At 48.6% G+C, this 19,713-nt stretch overlaps 1 protein-coding gene across 1 annotated transcript in view; it reads left to right on the plus strand.

Annotated features, from left to right (window-relative positions):
- Positions 1–16,778, plus strand: part of ZBTB7C (zinc finger and BTB domain containing 7C) — a 116,561-nt gene extending 99,783 nt beyond the window's left edge. Inside the window, exons 2-3 of the mRNA XM_006037177.2 lie at positions 5,334–6,533; positions 14,144–16,778. Coding sequence (XP_006037239.1) covers positions 5,350–6,533; positions 14,144–14,780 — 1,821 coding nt within the window. The 5' untranslated portion in view covers positions 5,334–5,349 and the 3' untranslated portion in view covers positions 14,781–16,778. The remainder of the gene's footprint in view (positions 1–5,333; positions 6,534–14,143) is intronic.
- The last annotated feature ends 2,935 nt before the right edge of the window (positions 16,779–19,713 follow it).

Below are 19,713 nucleotides of genomic sequence, written 5' to 3' on the forward strand. Positions count from 1 at the left end.
AACAATTCTCTCTCACGGAGCAGCTGAATCTCTGTGGGTTTCACTCGGTTCCCAGGTCCCCCGGAGCTGTTAAGACTCCGTGGGTTCGACAATTGGGTCCATAGGATAGGGATACATCTTAGACTGCGATCGGCGACGGGGAGAGGCTAGAGGTTATGTGCCTCGGAGTTGTTAAGGCTCCGAGGGTTCGGTAAATAGGTCCCCCAGAGTTGTTGAAGCTCCGTGGGTTTGACAAATTAAACCTCTGTTGCCCTCTTAAGGAAAAAGCTGGGTTCGTAGGGATCAGCAGCGCTTAGAAATCCTCACGCTCCTTTCCCGAACTCCACGTGCTTTCTCTCTCTCCGACTTGGGCGGAAACTACCCAAGCCTTTTGTACGGCTAGCAAGCCAATAGCTAGCCGCCACGTGTGCCTATATTAAGATCGGCCAATAATGTGGCAGAAATCTTAATACAAATGGCGGGAACTTCCTTGTACCGTGCATCACCATAATGCAAAAGAAATGCACGATGCAAAGAAAGCTACAGAACTGGCGGGAAAAACTCCTGCACGCGGGTTCTCCGTTACAACAGAACACTCCACCGTGCAAAAATGCTGTAATTTGGCAGGAACATGATTTAGCGATGCCGAAGCACAAACAAACAAGAAAAACCACAACTTTGGGTTGTGACAACTAGCACTACGGAAGAAAGAGATTTGGATCCTATGACCCCAGCTGACTTCCTGCCCTCCAGGCGGGGGGCTGGACTCAATGATCTTCCGAGGTCCCTTCCAGCCCCAATGTCTATGAAATCTATGAATCTATGAAACTCGATTCAGGTTCTGGAAGAGAGTTGCAGATCATTTCAGGTGCATCGTCTGTCCAGTTTCCATCCTCCCCACACCTTGCTAAACTTCTGTGGTTTTTAATGCCTTTTGCCTATCTGTTAATTGTTTTACCCTTTCCTTTGCTGTTGCATGGAAGACCCTCACAAACAAAGAGAAGTGACTTAGTCTCAAATGGCGATTTTTGTCACGTGGAAACAGGAAAAGTGCAAAGTGGACAACTGCCCCCAGAGAAACAAGACACCAGGTTTTCCTTGGACTGTGAAATACAGAGTAAACTGATTATACATATGCATGGGTCAATGGGTGGATGGGAATATTCTTATCTTTTTTCAGTTGCTGTGATTTTAGGGATTAGCAGTAGAAGGCTTAAAAAATGCAATGATGGTATCACTTTCCAGGAGAACTTTTAAGGGATAGTGGAGCAATCTTCGTTCTACGTTCCTGTTATTAGGATTCAGATTCTAAAAGGAAAGTTGACTGGTCACAGCCCTCCTTAAGCCTCTTTATTATCTTATGTCTGCTTAATAATCCACCCTTTTACTTTTGTTTAATAGCTACTATAAAGAAATATCTTATGACAGGCTTTCTGGACTCAGTTGGACTAATTGTTAGGAAAGCAGCTGAACGTGATTAAGGACAGCGTTCTGTAATGAACCCATTTGTTGCAGACAACAGACGTAATGACTGTGCGGACCGTGCACCCACCAGGAGATCAAAGACTAAACTCCTTGTTCTTCAGGCCTAAAGCGGAGACCTCAGTAACTTTGGCTGAAGAAAGACTCTTATACCTGCTAATAGTGGCAGGTCCTCTTTTCTTCTTTGGGCCAGGCAGGCTGGAGCAATGTCACTCACACTACACACACCATGCCAGTAGGGTGCCACCATCACTTGCTGGCTTTAAGTCTCCCCAGCATACCTTTCCAAAAGCTAGGCTGTAGCTTGGGCCTGATATCTGAATAACTTCCTAGGTAAAGTTCTGTGGCCCACACGGTGCTGGATGCTGGAGGAGGTAATCATTATGGCCTCTCCCAGGCTCTGTCAGGAGTTCACTATGACTTGGGACAAGTCCCCTTCCTCACTGCTCCTCAGCTTCCCCATCTGTAAAATGGAGCCAATGGGATCCCCCTAGTCCAAGTGTTGTGTGGTCCAGACACTGGTTCTTTCCAAGCTCTTTGGGATTCCTAAATGGGAGATGCTTTAGGTCTTCACAGTAGCTAGGCAGGGTGCCTGCTAATCACAGCTTGTGGGCGATGCCTGCCGTGATGCTTGCCCACCCTCTTGCTCCTGTTCCCCGATACAAAATCCTGGAAACGGGTCAATGACGCTGCCTTGGGGCAACCCTGAGTCCGTGCCAATAAGCACACCCAAGACAGAGCGCTGCAAGTAGTGCTGGCCATGCGCTCAGGGCCTATCCAGGGAGGCTGTCTCACCTCACATCCAGGATTTGAGGAGTGCTAAAGGGCCTTTTTCTGCAGCTTGTAGATCAGCTGGGAGTGAGTTCAGTCCCCACTGCTCCCCCAGCAGCTGTTTGGGGACAGTGGTGGAGTGGTACATGGAGGCAGATCTGTGCAGTCTTGGCTGTCATGCAGGTTGATTTTCTGATCCGGCTTTTGCTTCATGTAGGGGGGCTGGAGGTGGTCTGAAGGCAGCTGGGTGGCACTGAGGATAATTTTCCTCTTTTCCCAAGGCCTTGGCTTGTTTGCTCCCACATAACTGCCAAACACTAGCTGCCTGGGTGTGGAGGTGGGCGAGGAGGGAAGAGATAACCACAAGGTCTCTGCTGGGCATTGATTCGGCCGTGGGCAGGAGGAGGGAAGCGCCAGTGCTTGAGAACTCCCTTCTCACAGGAAGCCTTGCCAGATAGTCTGGCCATTCGGCTTGCACCGAGGCCTTCCCAGCCCACAGGATGCCATTAGGAAGCCCTTCGGACTGGGTCTTGCTGCCCCTATGAGGGCAAAACCCCCGATGACCTTAATGACTGCCAAGTCACACACTAAGTCAATGTTTGGTTGGGCCATGACTGCAAGGTTTCACCAGCCAATCCTTCAGGGCTTCAGACCCAGCCAAGGCTGCGGCACAGCAAGACAGGAGGGTCTGACTACTGAGTGCTGCCTCTGTGACCCGTGCTAGCCTCCGTCAGCCAGCCCCAGTCCCTCCTCTCCCTCTGCTCTTCGAGCCGGGGGAGACACAGGCCGTGCTGGTGAGCAGCGATCTGGGGCCTGGGACTCCTCCCGGGGGCAGCTGAAAAGGTGGGCAGCCTGGCAGAACATGCGGCCGGTGGGGAAGCAGTGGGAGGAGGCAGAAAAGGAGGAATTTGGGGGCTGGGAGAGGAGAAGCCACTGGGAGTGCACCAATAAGCTCTCCTGTGAGAGAGTTTATCAGCACATGCCCAATGCCACACTAAGGCAGCTCCATCAACACTGATTTGGGGACATAATGGGTGCAGGGAGGGTGACGCAGGGCTTGCTGTGATGCTCCCTGGTGTGATTTGTTGGTGGTACAGACCCGTTCCAGGACGCAAAGACCTTCTCTACATTGCTGTGATGGCAGTGGTGGAAGGGTGGGGAAGACTGAATGCACCCTGCCCAGGCCCCATCCACCAAGCCTTCCAGTGAAGCTATCCTGGACACGTTCTCAGTGACTGCTCTCAGTCCCACAGGAAGGGCTCAAGAGCAGGCACAAAGGGATGAGCTGAGAGCAGCATCACTGATGTACTTCCAGGTCTAGAGCAAGCCAGTAGACTTGGGTGAGTGGGACACGGATAAGGCATGTACGAGTCAATGGTGGCAGAGCTCACCTCTGGCATAGAAAAGCCCCAAGAGGTGTTGCAGACCTGGGCAGGGAGAGGGACCTGCAGGAAACCTTCCCCAGCATGCATAGCCCAGCAGCAGCAGGGTGGGGAACCAATCTCCAGCTCCTCCAGCCCTGCCAGGGTTTCTTTAGAAAATTGCCAGTGGACAGTGGTGCCCGCTGGGAACTGCATGAGGAGGGTCTGCAGGTTTGGAGTCCTAGACATGAAATTGCATTTGCACTCTCTCCTCCCCTCCCTCCCCCTTCTGTACCTTGGGAGTTTCTGAAGGGTTAATGCATTCAAAGTTATTCCAGCTGTTTTATATATTCTGCATGTGACACTAGTAATGTATTCCTAGCCTGCCAGAGGAATTGTCTCTCCTTCCCTGGGATTTCTCATGTGGATGATCTCTTGGAACCATTTAAAAGAGGAAATGTCGTACAGATAAAACTCCTAGGACACTGTTACTATCAGGTTTTCCTTTGGGGCGTAGGCTTTTTGCTTTCAGATTCCCTTTTGAAGCATAAGCAGCTTGTGGGGGAGCGATGGAGGCCTTTGACAGAAGCAAAGTGCATTTGATAATGTTCTGGGAGTTACACGTGAGCATGCAGCCAGTGCGTAGAAGAGGTGAAAGCTTAAGGATTTAGACAACCCTAACCCACCTCTAAACCCAGTTGGAGGCATGAGTGCTCTGCACCCACCTGTGTCATTGCTGATACTTGACTGGTAACCCTGGTAGCTAGCAGTGTCTCCCCATTGCTACAGGTCAATGCAGGCACTTGGTTGTCTTCCATCTGGGTGTACAATGTGATGGGACCGCTTACCCATGCCACCCTTGGCCAGTCCTCTCCCCTCCTAGCAGTAGGATGGGGCATTTCAGGACATCCCAAATGGGTCTCTGCATACACAGCAGTAGGTTTGCTCTCCTGTGCTGAAGCAGCATGTTATAGCTAAACAGGACAGTGTCATGAGTGTTACCGTGGAATATAGGACAGGTAGGGACCTTCTGAGTCATAAGGACCAGCCCTGTGCTATTGCAGACAACCATGTCATGTAGTCCCTGGCACGATAGAGAGGAGGCTGGTCACAATGTGATTGCATTAAAGTGATTGCATAAAGGGTGCGTCCTTGTTATTGTTACTCCTTTGAAATAATAATGTCAATACTGATGGGTGCCTAGCAAAGCATGGGTTCTGCCCCAAAGGGCTTGGCCAACCACTCAGATGAGAAAAGCTGGGACAATAAACTGGTCATGGAAGAATGCAGGAGGCATCAAGAAATGAGGGGATCAAAAAAAAAAAGGATTCCTGGAGGAGGGATATGAAGGAGGAGGGAGGGCAGTTCATGGATAAACAGCGGGAGCCTGTCCCAGAGATCGGTAACAGCCTGAATGGGGCAGGGAGATGAGAATGGGAAGAGGAGACAAAGGGAGAGAGGGCTGGGAGGACCGTAGTGAGCAGCTGAGGCGGGTGAAATCCTGGGCAGCTTTGAGGGAGCATGATTGTGAGGTGAGAATCGGTGCAGAGGAATGGACACGTTTGTAGGATCAGGAGCCGCTTATGACTGTGTCAGCAGTGTTTTGGAAAGAGAAGTGGGAAGCTGGGGACTGAAGAGAAGATCACAGAGAGCAAGGGCAGAGAAGGCCACGTTGTGCAGCTCTGTAACCTCACTTAGACACTGTTATCTAATTCCTCACTGTGTTGTGGTCTCTTCTAGGGCTCTACATGAGAATATGGCCGATGGCATTGAAGATCTTATTGGGATCCCATTCCCAAACCACAGCAGCGAAATCCTGTGTGGCTTAAACGAACAGCGGCACGATGGCCTGCTCTGTGACGTCATCCTCATTGTCCAGGACCAGGAGTACAGGACCCACAGGTCTGTTCTTGCTGCCTGCAGCAAGTACTTTAAAAAACTCTTCACTACCGGCACTTTAACAGACCAGCCCTATGTTTACGAGATTGACTTTGTCAAGCCTGAAGCACTTTCTGCCATCCTCGAGTTTGCCTACACTTCAACTCTGACCATCACCACCTCAAACGTCAAGCATATCCTCAACGCAGCCAAGATGCTGGAGATCCAGTGCATTATCAATGTATGCCTTGAAATCATGGAGCCTGACAGAGAGCCGGAAGAGGACGATGATAAAGAGGATGAAGATGACGATGATGAAGAAGATGAGGATGAGGAAGAGGAGGAGGAGGAAGAGGAGGAAGAAGGGGAAGATTTTGTGAATCAGGAGAACCTCACGGATGTCCAAGAAGTCAGCTGCCACCAAAGCCCGTCAAAGTCTGATCTTACCGAAGCATACACAGAAGCACCTAGTGACTTTCCAAACCATTACCCAGCCAATAGCTCATCTGGACACTTAGGTGTGATACGAGACTTTTCCATTGAGTCGTTACTTAGGGAAAACCTGTACCCTAAGGCAAACATGCCCGACAGGAGGCCAGCTCTATCTCCTTTTACCCCAGGCTTCTTTCCCCATTTGTGGAATGGAGATTTCAGTCCCTTTCCCCAGCTGGAAGAGCAGCAAGTGGACAACGGCCCTTTGGACCTGGTGATCAAAAAGAGGAAGATTAAGGAGGAAGAAGAGAAAGAAGAGCTCCCTCCAGCTCCTTTCCCCAATGACTTCTTCAGGGATATGTTCACCAACAACCCTGGAGGTCACTTAGGCCACATTAAAGCAGAGAATGACTATAATGCTTATCTCAACTTTCTAAGTGCCGCCCACTTAGGAGGAGTCTTTCCTCCCTGGCCCCTGGAGGAAGAAAGGAAGATCAAGCCCAAGGCGTCTCAGCAGTGTCCGATCTGCAACAAAGTCATCATGGGGGCCGGGAAGCTGCCACGGCACATGAGGACTCACACCGGGGAAAAGCCGTATATGTGCAATATCTGTGAAGTTCGCTTTACCAGGTGTGCACTGATCCTTACTGCCAGCTGCAGCAGAGCGGCCTCATGGGAGGTGGATAGGGGGAGGAGGGGAGGGCGTGCCGTGGTGAAGCACCGGTGGATGTATTTAGTCTAGCAGTATTGACTGTGGAGTATGAAGCAGGTTGGCACGTGGCAGGGTAGGGGCTGGAACGAGAGGAAGCCTCAGTGGAGCAAGCAGTTCCACAGAGACACAAACATTTAAGCAATGTCTCCTTTGCTGTAGAAGTAAAGTGAATTGCAAGGAGCTACAGGCCTGATTTAAAGTCCTCATTGCAACTCCCATTGCTCTCAGTGGTTTGGGATCAGGCCCTGTCTTGCTAAGATAACAACTTATCATCCAAGAGTTAAATAAAGGATGTAATGTTTCCAGCTAGATCACAATTTACCACAGTGAATCAATGGCAGAAAGACAGGCCTGACCACAGCCAGTGGAAAAAAATCAATGGAGGTTTCTAGGTAAAACAAGCAGCGGAAGTACATACATATACATGTAATAGGAAATACGCTGTGGGTAAACTAGCGTATTTTCTCTGGCACAATGTTTTGGGTAGGAGGGTGGGCCATGATCTGCTAACACATGTTTAAGCATGACTGTCTGTGTCCACCCTGGGGCCAAAGTCATGCTCTGAGTATTATGTGCCAGTTACAAAGACTTGCGAGGATGGTGCATTCTTCCCGGGGGATGAGGTTGAAGTCTGCAAGCTAAATCCTATGTTGATGTCCGGTCTCTGCAACTCTGGGGCCTTCAGTAGGGCTCCTCTCCCCCAAGCCAGTGGGAATCAGCTGGGGTGCACTCAGAGCAGGATACACACGCACAACACTGTGCAACCCTTCTCTCAAAAGGTTGGCAAATGAAATTGGTGAGCAGCAACAAATGGTTCAGCACTTGCTGGGTACAATTAACATCTAACAAGTAAAATCTCGGCCATAATGGCAAAGCTTTCTGATGAGAGCTCAGCATTTGAGCTGCTGCCTGTGAAAGAGAGTAAGCCCTATTGGACTTGGCAGAGTGAACTATTTGAAAACACGGTGCACAGCCGGTGAAGCATAGCACCTGACAATGGGCAGATACCTGGGGCGCTCCTGCATCACGCCCGCCTTTTCCTCTCTTGTTCCTGTGATAATATTCAAATGTAATTTATGCAGATGAAGGGGATTTGACCTGAAAATAAATTTCCATGCTAGGCTCCATCAGCCCAGCTTATACCGCATTACAATGCACTGAGTGTCCTGCCTCAGGCTACTGCATACAACATGATCTGGCTAGCCCTGGTGTTTAGAGGGAATGGCTGATACCTGGTATTAATTAATGACTGGGGATAATTTGTGCCTGCTTTCTGAGTTACCCCACACCTATTTGCATGAGGGCTGGTGCTCAGAAGTGCTAGATCAGCTCAGTGAGAGGCAAGGATTTCTTAGGCTGATCTCTTTTATTGGACCAACTATGTAGTTGGGATAAAGTCAGACAAGCTTTTGAATGTCAGTCATTCTTTTGCACCATCACAGCTTCAACATCCCTCTAACACTACCTAAATCAGCTCTGGACATAGACAGTCATCATTCAGCCACCCAGCAGGGAGCAACAGTGCAATGGGCCTCAGCCCTCACTTGGAAGGACTGTTTTGCAGGGAGTAGCTATGTGGCCCTGCCTCTGCCTGCTAAGCAGTTGGCCAGCTGCATTGGTGAGGCCACTCGCAGCAGGGCCAATTACTCCGGGGTGTGGCGGTGTGATGGATAACTGCTAGTAGGGAAATTAACTTCGCTGATGAATTGCAGACCCACCCCACCTAAGCCAGTTACTGATGGTAAGGATGATAATACCGGGCTCTTTCCTTCACCAAAACCTCCAAGATCCTTCCAGAGGGAGTTGGGGTTGCTATCCCCATTTTCCAGGGGAGACAAATAAGGCACAGAGAAGGAAAGTGAGATGCCCAAGGTCCGCTGGTCAGTCAGTGGCAGAGCTGGGCATAGAAGCCAGGTTAGTTGAGTCCCAGCCTAGTGTTTTGCCCACTAGGCCACAAAAGGTGGAAAGCTCCCTAATGCAGCTCCTCTCTCTAGTCCTCTTCCTGGGCCCACAGCATCTTCCTTTTGAACCACACACATACGCATGAATATGCATAGTCTTTGCCCCAAAGAATTTATAATCGAGGGGCTGAATTTGGTAGAGGTTCATGCCTATGCTTTACCTTAAACATCAAGGGCTCCCATCAGCTTTCTTGGGCATATCCATAGCAGAAGAACAAGCTATAAAAGTCTGTGCCGGGTCTAGGACTAACTGAAACTTGGCTCTATCCCAGGAGCATGACACCATGGAGGGTGTGGAAGGACAGATTGAAGGAAGATCACACAGTTACATGTTCCCCGTGAACCTCTCTTGGTGCTCCAAATCATGTGACCGTGGCCATTTTTACCAAGGAAAAAACCTTTCACACCTTAATTCACTGGCATGATTAAGAGCTGCTGTCGTGTTGCTTCTGCAGCAGGTGCTAAAGGATTTCGGCTCTTTTGCTCCTGACAGCTGTTGCTCTGAATAAGTCACGTGTATTATATTATACAATCCTGCCATCCCGCTTGTTTCTTAGGCATCCTGGTAGGTTAACAATTACCTAAAAACTTTTCAATTAGATGACAGGCAGGGCTGGGGGGTTTGCCTATTATTAAGATTGCCCACCACTTCTCATTGGAAGTGATGTTTTCGGTTCCTTATAACCCTGCCAGATCTGGGCTGAGTTTTTCCAGGCCTGTCGCCTTGCTCAGTGTGGCTCAGCCGTGTCTGAGAACAAGGCAAGGGGAAAATAGGTTGTTTTGCCCACGTCCCAAAACTTAGCCGGTTTTCTCTGAAAAGCGTTAGCACCCTCTAGAGGGGGGACTTAGGATTTAGCCACAAGGAGGCCTTTGTGGCACGGAAGAATTTTTTTTCTGTCCTGGTGAAAATCCACCCAAATTTGGTCAAGTTGCAAGCCTCTGAAAACCTGAACTTTGTGTGCGCGCAGTAGAGGCTGCTTACATATTAGCAGTTCAATTCCCTGAAGATGCTGCCTGCACTGCATTCGCTTCAGCCTGGGGCTGTTCAGATTTTGACTGCTGTGCTGCAGTCCCTGAGAGTAGGGGGACATGCTCTCCTGTGCTGTTAGTGGCCACCTCCCACCAGGGACGAGAAAACCTCCTGATTTAATGGGAAATCAAGCTTTTGGCAATTAGGAAATGGCAAAATTAAGGTGACTTGTGCCTCCCCTCCCCACCATGCATATGCACTATGGTACTGGCCATTGTCCCAGGGCATTCAGTGCCCAAGATGGACTTGCTTTGGCAGTGGAGTAGGACCGTGCAGTGAAGATCGGTCTATCAGACCAGCACTTGCAAAGCTGGAAGGTGTGGTGTGGATGGGGCAGAGGGCTGCAGACAGAGAAAGGGTAACCTGCTGGTTCAGGCTTTTATCTTGCCTCTGCCATAGCAGCTCTGTGACGCTGGACAACTCACACCAGCTATACTTTTTGCAGGTGCTCACTAAGTAGTCGGTTCTCATTTTTTTGGGTGCCTGACTTGAGACCCAGAGGTCCGACCTGCAGGACTGCTGAGTACTCCCAGCTGCAAGTGAAGTCTGCGGGAGCTGGGGTTTGACCCTCCTACATGCTCTACAGCACTTAGTACACTGACTAAATGCCTTAGGGTCTCAAAATGGGCATTCAAAATTGGTAGTGACTTTTGACCTTGATTTCTGCTGGCCTTCGTGTCCCACCTGTAAAATGGAGCTAATTATAACCCCCATCTCAGAGGGGCATTGTGAGAACAAATGTATTGATGCTTTATATGAACACAGATACCATCATGATGAACCCTTTAGAAAAGCCCATAGGGTAATTTATAACTGTCTTCAGAGCAGGGTTTGAATACCATGCCTGGGACCACACACACAGGACTACAGATAAAACAAAAGTACTGGTTTAGCTGCACATTCACTGAGCACTTTCCGCTGTGGGCGCTGAATGAAGTACTCAACAAACAGCGTGGGATCATGCCATTAAAACTGGCCCCTGAAGCATCCACACAAAGGGGCAGAATTAAGGTAGCATGAACAACCTTAGGTCTGGATTTCCTAACTTTTGAATGCTTGGCTTTGCAGTCATATCATGTTGGGGATGCATGCATGCATGCATGTGTATAATATGCTAAAATCCTTAGCCCTGTTACAAGTAAAATCGTATATAAATGAAACAGGAAGCATGGCAGAGATCAGATTTGATTTTGGCTGCTCCGTTGGCTGCTTACTTTCCGCATGGATCTGTGGTTGGACAGTTGAAGTAACTTTGTCAGTTTTTATGTTAGCAAGAGTTCATAGCGAGTTCACTTTTTAGGAGCTTATGTGCGAGGGCAGGGGTGGTCAGCCCATGGCACAAGCAGCATGCGATCAAGGAGGGGCCTGGCAACACAGCAGCAGACAGGGCAGGAAGCAGAAAGCAGAGAGCTGATGAAGGCTGGGAGCTCAGGGCTAGGAGCAGAAAGCAGAGCAGGAGATCAGGCAGGGGAAGGAGACTGAAATGGTAATTGGGGAAGGTGCAGGGCTAATTTGTGGCTGCCAAAAAGGTCCGTCGTGTCCGTTCCCACCCCCCGTTCTCAGACATGGCTGCAGTATTGGTAGTTGCAGATATTTCAGGGGAATCTTTAATCATTCACAGAAAATCAATTAGAACTGTTTAATTCTAATATCATTTAATTCTAATAGTTTTTAATGAGTGTTCGCAGAAATATTTCTAGGGTTGTGGATTTTTAAAAAAATTATTTTACAAACAAATGGCACTTGGCTTATGCTCCTTTCCTTTACAAGCCTCCTCTACTCTGTATGTGGAACTGCACAGTCACCTTAAAGTGTTCAGATAGTTGTGTCAGCCTCTTAGCATATCACCGTGAACAGTAATTGGTATAAAAAGACAACCTCAGATACTGCAGCAGCTCCAAAGTCTTAACCTGTTCTGAAGAGAAGCCAGGGTTTTTTTTAGTGATGTCCTTTATTGGGCTGACTGAATAGTTGGGAGAGATGTTAGATAAGTTTTGGGCTTCTTCAGGTCCCAGAAGCTGATCTCACATCTCTCTCAAATATCCAGTCGGTCTAACAAAAGACATCACCCCAAAAAATCTTTATTCTTGAGTATTTATTTCCTGGGCCAGCGCAGCTACAATACTCCAGCCCTACAGTGTTGGTCATTTTTCAAACGAAAGCTTGCGAGACATCTAGTGTTCAGTGGAAGTATAAGCCAGAAGGGAAGATGAGCAGTGAATCGTTTAACCAGCAGCACTGCTGTCTCCCAAATCATGCTGTTTCCTACAGCATATCCATGTGGGTTTGGAGGGAGGGAAGTGGTTGTATTTTCCTTTGCTATATTCCAATTACAGCATTTGTTTTGAGCTCTTTGGGACTGGATGCAGGATCCCAAAGTGGTAGGAAGTGTGTGCGGTGTGGAGCCGCATGTGATATCCCTCAAAAACGACATGTCCTAAATGTAAAACATGGTCTATGCTGGAGCAGCTTGGGTAGCTTCCAGGGACATCATGGGCACTCAGTCCCTGGGCCAGACCCAGCATTGACAGATTTTAACCTCCCTGATCTCCAGTGCTGAAATCTCCATTTCATGTAGAAAGGGGGACTAGGCTCCTGTCAGAGACAGCCCTCATCTGCACATTAGTAGGAGCATTGCCAGCAGATTGAGGGAAGTGATGATTCCCCTCTATTCAGCACTAGTGAGGCCACATCTGGAGTCCTGTGTCCAGTTTTGGGCCCTTGCTACAAAAAGGATATGGACAAATTGGAGAGAGTCCAGTGGAGGGCAACAAAAATGGTTTGGGGGCTGGGGCACATGATTTATGAGGAGAGGCTGAGGGAACTGGGCTGATTTAGTCTGGAGAAGAGACGATTGAGAGGGGATTTAATAGCAGCCTTCAGCTCCCTGCAGGGGGGTTCGAAAGAGGATGGAGCTGGACTGTCCTCAGTGCTGGCAGATGACAGGACAAGGAGCAATGGGCTCAAGTTGCAGCAGGAGAAGTTTAGATTAGATATTAGGAAAAACTTTCTCACTAGGAAGGTAGTAAAACAGGTTATTCAGAGAGGTTCTGGGATCTTCATCCTTGGAAGTTTTTAAGACCCAGCTAGACAAAGCCTTGGGTGGGTTGATATAGGTGGGGATGGTCCTAGTTTGAGTGGTGGGTTGGACTAGATTACCTACTGAGGTCCCTTCCAACACTTGTTTTCTGTGATTCTGGATTTCTAGGGATCCACACTGGGCATACCTTCCAGGAACAGCCCGCCATCACTGAGCCCTTACCTATTGCGAGCCTGGGAGATCGGAGATCAGGACTTGAACCTGGGCTAGGTCCACAGCCCTGTCATTAGGACGAGGCTGCATAAGCCCCTTCATGAGGGCTGGATCATGCAGAGATGAAGGCTCCCAAGCCCTTCTGGGAGCAATTTAGTGCTACACAGGATTGGGCCCAGAAGGTGCCCAGTGCTGACATAGACTGGTACTTCTAGTGGTCTCGGGACTTTGTGGCTGTGGGAAATCTCAGCCGTGCAGTTCAGTGAGGGCACCAGGGAAAGGGCTGCCCACATTGCACCTCCCGTATGGCTAACAGGACTGCATGCTCCTGTACTGGGAACCTGGCTTCTTTCCTCTGCCCCAGCTTCCCAGTGTAAAGAGGGTGTGAAAGCTCTTCTGTGCTTGGGTTCAGTGCTTGCTCATTTGGGCTATGTTTGAGGCTCTTGAGGGGGACCAAGCTGGAAGGCGCATGAGGAATTTCACGCTTCCCCCTTGCATGTTCTGCAAAAAGCCCTGCTTCACTGCAGTTCCTCATTTGTGGTAGGACCTTTCTCTTCCTTCAGCTACAAAGGGCGTAGGAAGCAGGGGGAGTGCTAGGGCACTGGCCCCTGGAGCAGTAAGACCCAGCTGAAGAAGCAGATTGTGCCATTCCCCTACCTGAACCTCCCATGGTGTGATTCTGCGCTGGTGCCCAGGGGATAAATGCCAGCTCAGTCTCAATGCAGACAGCCACGTGAAGGCCAGTGGGCAGAGCTTAATGAGGATGCTGAAAGGAGCTGGGCTTAAGGAGCCCATTACAGCTGGTGTTATGAGACCTTCTCCTTGGAGTAGATAGATGGGAGCATATGGAGCATCCAGGATTGATCTAGGCTTGTCTCGACAGGAGAGTTGTGCTGGTATAAAGATATAGATGTGAACTGATATAGTTGTACCAGTTATAGATACAGCTCCCCCCCATACACAGTGCTATGCCAGTAAAATTATCCAGCAGTTAAACTGTACCAGGATAATTATACTGGTACCGCTACATTAATACCATTACACTGGTTGAGGCAGACACTGCCTGTCTGAACAAGTGCTAGCACTACAAAAGCTTGTCTGGCTGGTGGGTCTGGAGCACAGTAAGGGCAGGGACCATAATGCAGGAGCATCGTTTGTACCAATGCTGCTGTCAGGCTTACATCCCAAGGGGCTCAGTGCCTTGGTTTCCACAGCAGCCTCTTCAGCAGAGGTCAGCGTAGCTGCCAAGCAAATGATAACAGACGCCTGCCTCTTGTTTTGTAGGCAGGACAAGCTAAAAATCCACATGCGGAAGCACACGGGGGAGAGGCCGTACCTCTGCATACACTGCAATGCCAAATTCGTGCACAACTACGACCTGAAGAACCACATGCGCATTCACACCGGGGTGCGGCCCTACCAGTGCGAGTTCTGCTACAAGAGCTTCACCCGCTCCGACCACCTCCACCGCCACATCAAGAGGCAGAGCTGCCGGATAGCCCGGCCCCGGAGGGGACGCAAGCCGGCGGCCTGGAGGGCGGCGAGTTTACTGTTTGCACAGAACAGCCAGCCAGAAGAGAAGGGCTTCATGATGCCGCCCACTCTGGAAGAGATGAGCAGCCATCTCGGCAGCGCGGCCATGTGCCTTCCCGGCCCCAGCCCCAAGCACTTTATGAGCGGGGCCAAGTCTGCTCTCAATCTGCAAGAGCTGGAGAGCCAGTTTGAAGAAACCCAAATGAAGCTGTTCGGGAGGACGCACCTGGACATGGAAAGGAATGGGGGCATCTTTGCCTTTGCCCTTGGCCACAACGACAGCCTCTCGGCGCGGCCCTATTTCCCTCTGCCAGACCCGTGGAGCACAGGATTTAGTGGCCTGGCTGGCCTAAACCACCTAGCCCCAATTTCTGAAGCTAGCAACTAAGCCCTTTCCTGTCCAAGCGATGGGTTTGCTGTAGTCTGCACCGTCCGTAAAGAGCAAACGATTGCCCTCCACTTCTGATTCTCACCTGTCTCTCCGCGTCTCGCTCCGATTGCTCGCCCGCGCTGATCTAGACTACATCCCGGGACTTCAGGCAGGTGTGGGGCTCAGAGCCGCGCATGAGCAGCCTGCGGCCATTCTTCTGAGTTGGAGATTGCTGCTGTTGTTCTGTGACGGATGCTTGTTCAAGGGAACCTGGGTTGGGCTTATCAGGGACTCCACCACTGCCATTTCCTCAGACCGCCCTTTTACAGACCATGCCTAGGGCGCTCGGCTCAGAGTCGGATGAGGGTGTCACTAGCTGCCGGTGATCAAGCCCCCCACCACGGATACAGCGTCTCTTTGGTTAGCAGAATCCAACACTGAAGAGGTGAGAAAGATCCAGCTCCAGGGTGGCTGGATTGCTACCTGCTTCTGAAAATGTCCCCTGCCCGTGCTTGGAGGTCGTTGTCATCTCCATAAGGCACCTTTTCGGAGGGACACTCTCTTTGTTGCCCATTCACTACGGCAGATGCTCAGCTGGAGGCTGATAAACACCAACACATTTTTTGCCACCTTCACATTACTTGACCCTTTTGGTCCCAAAGGATTTTATTTTAAATCCTGCAACCAAATGGCATTTCTTTCCCCCTAAAAGGCCCTCAAAATTCCTCTTAGTGCAAATCAGTTCAGCTTGTACCAGTGAATAGCACCGAGGATCCAGTCCATGTATTTGTCAGCCGTGGCCAAGATGACACATCTGAACCCCTTGACAGAATTGTGCTGATATCATGGTGCATGTGATAACCTGGGAACACAAAGGGAAAAGATTAAATTTTGCTCAGGAGTAGAGCTGGGTGAAAAATGAACTTGTGGGTGGCTATTCTTAGCCATTCGGGGGGAGAAAAATCTCTTTGGGAATGAAAACAATCATCAAGATGTTTAGCCAATGAAAAGTTTGGGAAAAAATAATTGTGGGTGAATCAAAACATGTAATTTTTAACAAAATGGACTTGTGGGGGGGGGTGTAAAAAGAGATATGTTTAATACACTCTGAGGAAATCTTAAATTTGAAATTATTTCCACCCAAAAAGGGCCACCTGTTTCATTGGGAAAATGGGAGTTTTGAATTTTCTGGTTTTATTTTAAAACAAAACACTTGGTGAAACGATGGTGAAACAAAGACTGAATCCACACTTTTCGCAGGAAAACAGAGTTCTGGGCAAATTCTTTTTCACAGCTCTACTCAGGAGATCCCCCTGTAAAAGATGATACTAAAGAGTCCCTAAACCAGCCTGTCAACAGGCTCTAGTAGAAATTGTATTTCTTCAGAGTTTGTCAGTTCAGAAGATGGAGTTTAGCATACAAAATATGAAATACTCAAGCGAATGAGGCCATTGCTAGGAATACGTGCCCACATTCCCCTTTTAAGCAGTGGTGATAACTTCATTTTAATAGTCTGATGACCTGCAGGAAGCTAGTCCAGAGACTGGTTTTAAATTGAACCAGGACTCAAAAATGTCAATGTTAAAGATGAGGGCATTCTCTCTCCTTTATTATTATCTTTCCATTTCAGTAGGATCAAAGGGAAGAACCATAGCTTGCTTTTTCAGCATTCAGTTTATCCTTCGATGGTGCTGCTTGAGAGTCACGGTTCGGTGAGGGTCTCACTACTGGCGCACTGATGTTCTTACACTCATGGGCCAAAATGAGTACGCTCTTCAAAGTCATCCTCCCTTTGCATCCCCTTGTCGGCAAATACTCCAGACACAAACGATTCCTCCCTGGTTTGGGAACATGCTGATCCCGATGAACTGCTTGATCCTATTTTTTCCCCACCAACCCTCCAAAAATAAATCTGCAAAGACTCTGTGCAACAAAGAGGTGGGAAAGGAAAAGAAGACTTTTTAAAACTGCATCAAACCTTTTTTTTTTTTTTTGTACATGTACCGAGTTCTTATACCGACCACGTTTTGCAGACAGCCGGTTACTTCAGGTGTTCTTTGTCTACGATTTGGAAGCATTGTAAAGTATCCAAAGATGCTGAGTACTGTATAATCTACAAGAACTTGAAGCAAGGTGTTGTTTTTTTGGTTTGGTTTTTTCTTTTTGTTTTGTTTTGGTTTATTTTTTCCTCCTATTTATCCGTGGGGGGAAAAAAAAACTTTGGAATTTTTCTATTTATAACTATTTTTATGTGATTGCTTTCTGTACAAAAAAAAAGACAAAAAAGAGACACACAAAAACAAGTTTGCCTTAGTTAATCATGGGACAATCATCCTTAACTGTTGTTGAAACTATAGATTTGAAGAAAAAACAAAAGACTAGATACTTTTATGTATTTATTAAACAGTGTTAATTGATTCTCTTAAATTATTAGTGAGACCTGGTCCTTTTTTGTGTGGCAAACACTAGCTGAAAAGTTGCAGAAGTTTAACTACATCTGTGTCGGTTTGCAGAATATACAAATTTGGCACTTTCCAAAGGCTTTTTATAAGATAATCACTCCTTATTTAATTGTCTCGCTGTAATCTTTCTGGTAAAGGAAACCATTTTTATTATTCTTCCTATTAACAAGTTAAGGTTGATTTTCCCTGAATGAGCTTTTTTTCTGGTTGTATGTAGTTGGCTGATGGCTGAGATCACTTCATGGTGAGAGGAATATTTCTAACCCTGTTTCTGCCTTGCAGTTTCTTTACATTTCAATGTTGTTGCAGTGGTGTCAGGCCACAGGTATCTTGTACTGGTGCTCATACGTGTGGGACGTAGGAGGAGCAGCCGCCTCTGCGGTTCTCCAGGCCCCTTCCTGAATTGAACCGTTTCACCCTACTCACATCAATTTTAACACTTAATGAGCTTTTTTTCAGTTGTTCCCTTAAGTATTGGAGGTTACTCACATTGAAACCCTCCTCATTGCGATGGTTTCATTCCTGATTTACGCTGGTTCTAAGCACAGAATCAGTTCTCCAAGGAAATTGGGTTTGATTTGTCTCAGCTACTGGTATGATGGCATCCTCTTCCTCTTCCCATCATGATTAATTAGGCCTCAAATTCAGCAGAAACTTAAGCATGTGCCCAACCTGAAGCTGTTGAATAGTGCCATTGATTTCAGGGGCTATAAATCTTGCTTCACCTGAGAACTATGTAGCTCTCAATTTTTCTAAAGAAGTCCAGAAGCTGGGGAAGTGGGACCAAGTCATTAAAAAATCAAAGCTCGGTTTAATGTTCCTCATAAAAGTACTAAGTAGAAACGAGGCAGGAAACCACATGTTATTCGCTCCCGCTGGTTGGGCCCCATGTAATTCACTTTGAGATCCCAGATGTTTTGAGTAGTCAGATATTCAGCTAATCACATCAAATGCTAAGCCCTGCTTTTGGCATAATAACAAGCTTCACAGCTGGCTTCAGGTAGCTATAAACTGAGAGGGAACAAGCAAAGTAATGCGGTTATATTGTCTGTTATGGCAACCGTGATATCCTGTAAGGTACGGGCAAACCACACGCACACGGCTCGTTGGCACTGCGTTGGAGGTCTTGAAGGGCACGTGGCAGTTGTACCGTGAGAGGATGTCCTTCTGAAAATCTGGCCCTGTAAACGTTAAGGGACAGCACTGCAAAGGGCTGAGTGCCCTCCTGCTGTCCGGCTCACAAACCATAGGGAAGAGCAAAATGATGCCCCCTTCTTTCCCTTCCTGTCATGCACCAAATGCAAATGACCTTCAAAGTGCTTCATTGGATACCAAGGTAATAAAATCTTCACGCATACCTAAGTGGCTCAGGATCCTCAGTCCCATTAACTGCACGGGGGAGTTAGGCTCCCAAGGTATGTCTGTGCTGGCTTGTGCCACCTCTGGGCCAAAAAAATAACCTCCACCCACTGCCACCCTGGACAAACCTGGACATGTGGCAGTGAGGGCATTCCAGCAATGCCCCCCTTCCCCCTCCCTGAGGTATGTTGGACCAAATTCCCCGTCCTTGCTCCCAGCAAGGGCAAGCAAACTTCAGGCTTCACCCCATCTAGCAATGTATTCAAGCATCTCTGTCCGCCTCTCTTCCCAGTCCCATGCCCCTGACCTTATAGCTTGTGCTGGACTCACGCGGCTGCTCCCTGGATCAGCCTGGAGACAGCCGAATGATAACCACAGAGGGGGCTCGGAGCAGATACTGCCTTGCACTGAATTCTCCCTCGCCGCCAAACACCTCTGAAGCCGCCGCTCTGCAGAGCACCCCCTTGCTCTGCAGGCAAGAGGAGATCAGCGCATGGAGGAACCTCTCCGCACGCAGGCCTCCATCCAGCCCCTGGCTTTGAAGCAGCGCCACAGCTGCACGGTGAACTCCTGTGGCTCCCCTGTCATGTTCCATTAGCTCTTGATTTAAAGATCCCTAGCTCCATTTGATTTTATAGGCTTGATTCAATTCCCCCGGGAAGGAGCGTTTGCGCAGCTGATGTGGCCTCGGCAGCGTGACGCCACCAAAATCGAATTCCCAAAGCAAACAAGCCAAAACCATTGCTTGCTTTCTTCTTTCCCACCTCAACGTAGCAGGATGAGAAATGTCCCTGGTATTTGGCTCCGTGTGTTTCTATTGCAGGGAAATGACCTGGCCAGCCCCTGACTTCATCTCCAGTCTCGTGACGTTTCGTGGTTTCTTCTTGTGTCTCTGGCTCCGGCAGCAAAGCAACGAGGGGGCAAATCTTGGCTCTTTGTAAGTGAGCGTCTGTCCTTCAGAAGTTAGCTAGGCCAAGACTGGCGTGCATGGGGGTGAGAAGCCAGATAAAAAAAGAACGCTCCTTCCCCCCCGCCCAAAGACTATTTGTGTTTAAATCACATGATTTTTAAATCAAGCGTGTCATTTTGGGCAGGGCTGGCTTGGATCTGAGGCTAGGACCGTGGTGGGG

The sequence above is a fragment of the Alligator sinensis genome, unplaced genomic scaffold (genome assembly GCF_000455745.1).
Source record: "Alligator sinensis unplaced genomic scaffold, ASM45574v1 scaffold1489_1, whole genome shotgun sequence".
Lineage (NCBI taxonomy): Eukaryota > Metazoa > Chordata > Crocodylia > Alligatoridae > Alligator > Alligator sinensis.